Source organism: Capsicum annuum, chromosome 3 (genome assembly GCF_002878395.1).
Source record: "Capsicum annuum cultivar UCD-10X-F1 chromosome 3, UCD10Xv1.1, whole genome shotgun sequence".
Classification (NCBI taxonomy): domain Eukaryota; kingdom Viridiplantae; phylum Streptophyta; class Magnoliopsida; order Solanales; family Solanaceae; genus Capsicum; species Capsicum annuum.
In genome coordinates, this window is record NC_061113.1 from 141,740,561 (window position 1) to 141,748,685 (window position 8,125).

Here is an 8,125-nt window from a genome sequence, read left to right on the forward strand (position 1 = left end):
AAAGAATAAAGCCAAAAGGTGAAACAATCAATATTAACTATTTTTTTAACATAAAGGAAACAACTTTACATGCTAAAAACAAACATATACGCCAACAATGAATTTAAACAAAGCATGAGTACATATTTTAAGCAAAGATCAAAACTTTACCCATAATAATCAAAGAATAAAGCAAAAAATACGTTCAACTATTTCTAGCTCATTTTTTATACCATGAATATGAAAATAACCATAATATCAATACCATAGCATCCTATTGCCTTCAAGGCCATCTACAACAAACAATCCCAGCAAATAAATTACAACTACGAACTACGAAGAAGAAAATAGTAATAAAACTAAAAAAAATTACAACTACGAATTACGAAGAAAATAAGATGAAGAAGAAAACGATAATAAAACTAAAAAATTACAACTACGAACTACGAAGAAGAAAAAGATGAAAAAAAATGATAAAAAAGGGGAAAGGTGTGTTTACCTTTTTTGGGGCAGCAAAACGGAGCTACAAACTTTCTTCAGAGTCTTTATCACCATCGGAAAGTGTTCAACTCGAGAACTTCAATTAGCCCGCGAATTTCACGAAAAAGAAATTTTTTTACTAAAAAAAGGACTTCGTTGCTCAAAGCTTTTTTTTCAACCTTAAGACTTGTCTTTCTACCAAAATAGTGGTAGTATTTATAAGAAAGGATGGGGATTCCTTCTTTCATCCACCAATGTCGAAGAAAAATATTTATAGGAAAGGATGGGGATTCAAATCTTTTCATCCACTAATGTAGAAGAAAGAATTTAGGGGTGTTTTTCGAATTTTAAAATTGAAGATAAGGTGAGGTGGAGGATAAAGTGGGGGGAAATTGTACAATGTGATACAGTTTTTGAATTTCAAAAATTAAAAAAAGGACTTTGAGGGGGAATTGTACAATCTAGTACAAATTTTGAATTTCAAATTTGAATTTTGAGATTTGAAGTTATTTTTGGTGGAAATTGGGTAGAAGTTATGAAAGTTTTGAGATTATTTAAAATATAACCCCAATTGGAATTTAGAATTTACCATATTATTTAATTTTGACCAAATTAATAATCAATTGATGGATTGCATTGCAATTATGACCAATTTGATTTCATTTATCGCCAAATCTAATAGATTGGCTAAATTAAATTGAAATTTGATACTAATTAATACTTTCTTTAACCCCGAGCTTCTTAATTTAATAAAATCAAAAATATATTCATCCAAATAAGTTATTTTTGACAGTAAATTATATTTAAATCAAGACTTTATCCGTTCGAATTAAATTTTTTAGCTTATCTCCGTAAAAGCTCAAACTTTGATAAAAATATTCATTCAAGTAACAAAATTTATACAATCTAGTATATGTGAATACGACAAATGTATAATCGTCACTTAAATGATAAAATTAATCTAAATAAATATTTTAGAGCGCATTTATCCGAATAAAATAAATATTTTATTTTTATTTAAAGTTGAAGAAGCTCAGAATTAAATTTAGTCGTGGAGGACAAAAATTAGGTGTGAACGAACATGACCCTAGATAGAAAGTTGTGGAGGGGGCGGATTAGGATAGAAGGTTAGTATGAATTTAGGTTGTTGTTTCTTTTGATGTATTACTTGGTGTCTCTTGCTTATGGCATTATAGGATATTGTTGATTTATATTGTATCTTGTTCTTTTACTATTCCTTGTCCAGATTGTTTTATTGTAAGACGGGGATCTATCGAAACCTCTCTACCTCACATCTGAGGTAGTGGTATGGACTGCATACACTTACCATCCCCAGAACCCACTTGGTGGGAATATACTGGATATGTTATTGTTGTTGTAATAATTAAAATTTTATCTATATATGTGTGTGTGTGTGTGTGTGTGTAAAGAAATATTAAAAATAAAATTTTAATATGTAATTTTCGTGCTTACTCTCTCAAAGAGAGTCAAACGCACTCACTTTTGCCACCTCGAATTTGAAGAGTAAATAATTCTATTTTTAAAATATTCAGAAAGGTGATAGGACCCCGTGAAGTTCAAGTGTATAGTCGAAAATTAGAGTAAAGATTAGGTTGGGGTTGTGGGGGTGGGGGAGGAGAGTTTATTGATATCTCTTTCCTTTGAACAACTTTGATTATTAAGAAAAAGTTTCTCTAAAATGATAATTACTACTCCATTTGTCCTATTTATATGACACGATTCAAATTTTGAGATTATCCTTTACTAATTTTGGTCATAAAATTTGAGTATAAAATTTTTAAGATTTTAAAAATAATATTACATATTTGAGAGCTATGTTAAAATTATTGTAAGTTTTAATAATTGTGATAACTGCATACATAAGAAAATATATGAAAAAATTATGATTAAAAATAATTTGTTTGATTTTTAAAATACTAAAGATATTACATCTATAATCTATAATCTATAATGATAATATAAGTGTGAAGACCCTTAGAAAAGTGATTTGAACTTTTTTCCCTTCATTAAAAGTCTCCGCAATAGATAAAATTGTCTTTTCACTATTTTTGTAAAATATTGTCTAATTTTATTAGATTAATTAATTAATTTATGAGTCATTTTAAATGTAGGATTTATAAGGAACAGAATTAGTTTAGATATAAAATTCACGTAATATTCTTTAATTTAGGTAAATCAATTTTCCTTTCCTATTTTAACAAGGATGTGTGTAGAGACGTGGGAATTAGTTAGTTAGTTTTTTTTTCTTACTTTATAATTCCTTTCATATTTTAGTATTAGTTAGTTAGTTTTAAAAAAAAAAAGTTAAGTCTTTTACTTATTTTATTTTTTGCTTCCCTATTTTAATATGAAGGTGCTTCTTATTTTAACAACCGACTCTCAATTGTAATATTTTAATTTGCAATGAATTCTATGACACAATCTATATATGTCTCTTTTCATAATTTCTTGCAATATATTGTCTAAATTTTGTTTGTATTTATTTTTTATTTTTAATGTATGTATTTTGCATATAATTTTATAATTTGATCTGTTGTAAAGATTATGTTTAATCGTATTGTTCTGATAACGCCATCATATTGTAGTTTCTGTTATGTTATCATCTGATATTTTTTCTGTTTATTACAGGTGGTAAATAGAATATTTGATCAGACTTTGACAAAATTTTTATGTAAAGATAAAGTTTAATCGTTTGAATCTTAAAATTCGAAAGGGGACGGAGAGAGTATATTTTTCTTTCTTTTTGCTTCGTATATTATATGTAGAATCGGGTTCTTATACCAAGCATTTTTCCAAATTAGTGGATTCTCATTACATCTATTGGTCTCTTTTTACAAGTTTTCAAAATTATATTTTAGCGCATATTGTTAATGAATTCAACAAATTGATGCGATAGTTTGATGGATAACTTGTGGATCATAGAAGAGGAATATCGAGGGTAGCCTTCTACTTTGTATCTATTGTAGGTTCGGCTAACAATATACCTTTATAATGAATTTAAAATTTTGACATTTCTTAATTTAATTGAGTTATAGTATTTTTTTAAAATTTTTTTAAAGCAAATCCACTAGGCGAGATGCCCCGGGCTAGTTTATATATATATATATATATATATATATATATATATATATATATATATATCAAAAGCAAAACTTAAAAGAAAAAGTACAAGCAAGGGGGGAGGCATAGCTAAACCTCTTCTAATTAAAATGCATGTAAAAAATAAGAAGAAGAAAGAACTAAATATTCTATGATCATCACAGAGTTGATAACCAATTCTATGATGATATTACAAATTATAATACTTAAGTAGTGAAAGATTAAAATAAGCAAGAATGTGGAGTCAGATCCATGTTTCTTTAAAAATTGAAAATCTTCAAGAAGATGTAACCCTATAAAGATTCATTTCTTCACCTTGTCTTCTTCCTCCAACCAATCCAAAATATCTTCATATTTATCAATTCTTCTTGGATCTATTGAATCTTGTTGATATAATTGAACCTTGTTTCCTTCTGTTTTGCCACCCTTATTGGGAATTGTCTTATAATAACCCCTTCAGACACTTTAACATCCCAACTATGTTTTCTTTCATGAGTCTTTTTTTTCTTGAATCCTTCTTTTTTTTTCTTGAATCCTTTCCTTTGTTGCCTAGGTGAAAGATCTCCATCCCTAACCACTTTAGCAAAGAATTCATCCAATACTTCATTCTCATCTTCTTCGTCAAATATGTCAACGCCTAAATCATCCTCAAACACTTTCATTGGATCTTCTACCAAATCTCCTGGCTCAAACCTCTTGGTTGGAATCCTTTAGTAGGATTATCCATAACATTCAATGGTGCACTTGTTTGAGCCACAAGTTATTCCGCGGCTAAAGTTGGAAGAACCATTGCATAACTTGGTACAAATTCTGAGGCTGCTGGACTCAACTTGCTGCACGTTGGAGGGGATGAGGCCTGCTTCTCCTCCTCTGCTATATCTGCCCAACTCTTTATATTTGTACCACTTTTTTGGTTACTCTTCGCTTCAACCTTATTGTTTGAATGCGTTGGAGTTAAGACCACTAACCCATCCACTTCTTGTTCATTTCCCTTGAACAATAATTTATTTCCAAAGTCATCCCGTTTCTCACCAATTAACTCCATAGATATCTCACACGCCGAAGCCTCCAATGTAGCCATCAACGGCTTATTGTTGGTTTAATTGAGTTATAGTATCATATGAACTTACCCAAGTTTTCATTCCACACCTTTCTTTCTTACTTATGTAAATCTTTATGCACCCAAAAATAAATCCATCCACGTTGGTTTAAGAATATTTTTTTCGTTTATTATTTTGGAAGTATAGGTATATATATATACAACAATTAAAATAACTATATCCTTTTTATATTTATTTTAATTAACTAACATGATATACAGATCACGTATATTTGACTAGTAAATTAAAATGTGGGAGTACTATAATTTCCTTTGAAATTTGTATGAATGGATATCTTTCGTTAAAAGCTGTTTAAAAAGTATCTTAACTGAACACTCCTCACAGTCAGGTTTAGTTGCAGAACAAATGATGAACCATTATTGGATTTAAAAGAAAAAAATAAAGAAACCAATATTATTTAGCAAAAATCTGAAAAGGTAAGAAGGAGATGAAATTCCTGAAGGATAAATTAAAAATAAAAGAAAAGTGAAAAGAAAATAGAAAAGGAAAAGCCACGGTGTATTAACTGGTCGTCATCGAAAGGGACCTGTCACCGACCCCGCCCTATTTCCCCTCAATCTCATTTCCCTTTCCACTTTTTTCAAATTAACACCGCTACCCTTTTTCCTCATTCTTCAATTCATTCACATATATAGTAATATATATATATTCTCTGTCTCTCTTCGGTTTCATTTTAGGATTTGATTCCCTCAAGAATTCCTTGTTTCCCACCCCTGCCTAATGTCTCACAAGTAATCTTATTTGTTTATTTTTTTTTGAGACAAAGAAAAGTTGATGGATCGTTTTAGGGATGATGAACACCGTGAAATCGATAAACCAAAATCATCGATGATGCTCAATAGATCGATGACACTTCGTAACGCCGCAAATCCAATTGAATTCCCTGAAAAACCTGTCTACTTTTACCCTTCTCCTCCTCCTATTAAACGAAATGGCTCCGTCAAGAAGCTCCACACATCGCCTTTAGAATCAACGGGGACTTCTTTCAAGGGCACCGTTAAAAATCTATGCTCTCTTTTCGAATCCCGTAAACCATCCAATTTACAACCTCAAAGCCCCACAAAGCCTGCCAAATCATTCAATTCAGATTCTAGGGTTTCGTCGTTTTCTGACTTGGGGTTTAGGCTGCCTGGAACAAAGGACTCTGTCGTTATCTACTTTACCAGTCTTCGTGGAATTCGGAGAACGTTTGAGGATTGTTATACTGCTAGAATGATTCTTAAAAGTTATCAGGTCAAAATTGACGAAAGGGATATTTCAATGGACAGTGCGTTTAAAAAGGAACTGCAGAATGTTTTGGATCAGAAGAATGTAAATTTGCCACAAGTTTTTATCAAAGGCAAGTACATTGGAGGATCTGAAGTGATCAAGCAATTGAATGAAATGGGCGAGTTGTCAAAGTTGCTAAGAGGACTTCCCCTTAGACCACCTGGATATATGTGTGAAGGATGTGGAGATATGCGTTTCTTACCTTGCTCGCATTGTGATGGCAGTAGAAAATATTTTGATGAGGACGAAGGACAGCTCAGGAGATGTCCCGACTGCAATGAGAATGGCTTGGTTCGTTGCCCTCTTTGTTGTTCTTGATTTGCATAGTATAAGTTAAATATAACAGCCTGCCGCCAATAGTTTTCGGTTCGTGCAGGTAGTGTTTGAGGTTGAATAGCTTTTGCGTGTCTAACGCAAAAGTAATGTTTGTTTAGTTTTTTTATTGACATATAAAATGCTTGCTATGTATATATTGCTTGGAGAACTTCATTCCGTGGGATGAAGGATGGCTTTTTCATCCCCATATAGTCATGTAAATTTACCATCAAATATTATGGTGTGGTTTTTGATTGAAAACATAGTTGCTTTCTTCAACAGGAGTTATGAAAATGAAATAAAGTTCCTTGTTGCAAAGGGAAATCATTGTTTGTATTATGGATACTGAACATTTCTATATTATGCTTCTACCTGGAAACCAATGTTGGTCTGATCACCAACTTGTGGTGATGTATATAGAAGGTATATATGCTTTAATGCGCCATATAATCATGTATTCTTTTTGGATGCCACACATGTCGTATTCAACTTTATTGGCGGAATATTTGACATCAATTGGTTAGCGCTGCAAAATCAATGCCAAGCCAGGGGCTTCTGTGGTCCAAACAGTTATTGTACTGCAGGAAATGGCAGTAGCATAGGCGATTGTTCTTGCTTGCCAGGATTTTTTATTAGTGTTGTCAAAGGTGTTTTTAAGCCTGAAATGATGCTCAAAACGTGTTGAGTGCTTGGCCTTGATTAATATGCACTTAATGTCGTTGAAGGTTTTAAGGCATACTTTTCCTTGCCAATGAACCTCTTATGAAGAGGCGACTCTAAACAACTGATATTTTTTTTTTGCCATATTCATTTTTTTTAAATATCTTTGTTCATATATTTGTCATATATGCTTATAATAAAATTATTAGTCTTATAATAACATATATGTATTTGTATTTTTTCTCCCTTTGCGCCTTTTATTCATTAAATCCCATGCTTTATTTGCACGTAATGCTCCAATGAACCTAGCTTTTTTGTGCTTTTTTCTTTTGGTAACACTGGATTTTATACATCAACCGTGCAATGAAATTTCAAGACTGCTACTAAGGATTCATTATGAAGAGTCTTGTGGAAGCAACTGAGTAACAACATTGGCCTATAATGTCACAGCGATTCAGCACGTGAAACTTGGAGGATATCCATTTTCTCAGTTTTCAATGGTTGAGCAGGACGGGAAATTCTTGCTTGGAAGATTGTACTTGTTGGGCTGCTCTATACGTGAATGGAGTTTAGTGTCCATTAATTTATTCGACACTTGATCCAACTGATGAGTCTGTAAAGACCTTCGTCAAGTATAGCTATAACATCTCACAACTGGAAGGTCTCCCAATTCTGGAAAAACAGGGAATAGAAATAAAAGTCGGAAAAAGATAATGTTGATTCTATCCCTGGCTCTTGGTGTTCTGTAGCATTTCTGTTTACTGTTGTTGCAATTTGTAGTTATATTTTCTACAGAAGTAGAGCGGATCAATACCAAAAAATGTTGGAAAATCCATATTTTGGGGCCAAACGAGGAGTTCACTCTTCGATCATTTTATTACAGTGAGCTTAAGAAAGCTACTGAAAATTTCAAGTAAGATTTAAGGCAAGATTTGTTCGGAAACCTCTATAATCAGTAGCTAACAGAATAGTTTCTGTAAAATACAACAACAACAACAACAAACCCAGTGTATTCCCACTTAGTGGGGTCTGGGAGGGGTAAGATGTACGCAGTCCATACCTCTACCTCTGATGAAGTAGAAAGGCTGTTTCCGAAAGACCTCCGGCTCAAGTCACGAGATATCACACAAACACATAGTACAGCACAGAAGCAGATGACATAACATAGATACGGCACCCAT

At 32.1% G+C, this 8,125-nt stretch overlaps 1 protein-coding gene across 1 annotated transcript; it reads left to right on the plus strand.

The window, feature by feature from the left end:
* The first annotated feature begins 4,326 nt into the window (after positions 1-4,326).
* On the plus strand, positions 4,327-6,608 carry LOC107863607 (uncharacterized protein At5g39865). Its single transcript, XM_016709607.2, has one exon. The coding sequence runs from the start codon at positions 5,475-5,477 to the stop codon at positions 6,285-6,287; it is 813 nt and encodes a 270-aa protein (XP_016565093.1). The 5' UTR covers positions 4,327-5,474; the 3' UTR covers positions 6,288-6,608.
* Positions 6,609-8,125: the final 1,517 nt, after the last annotated feature.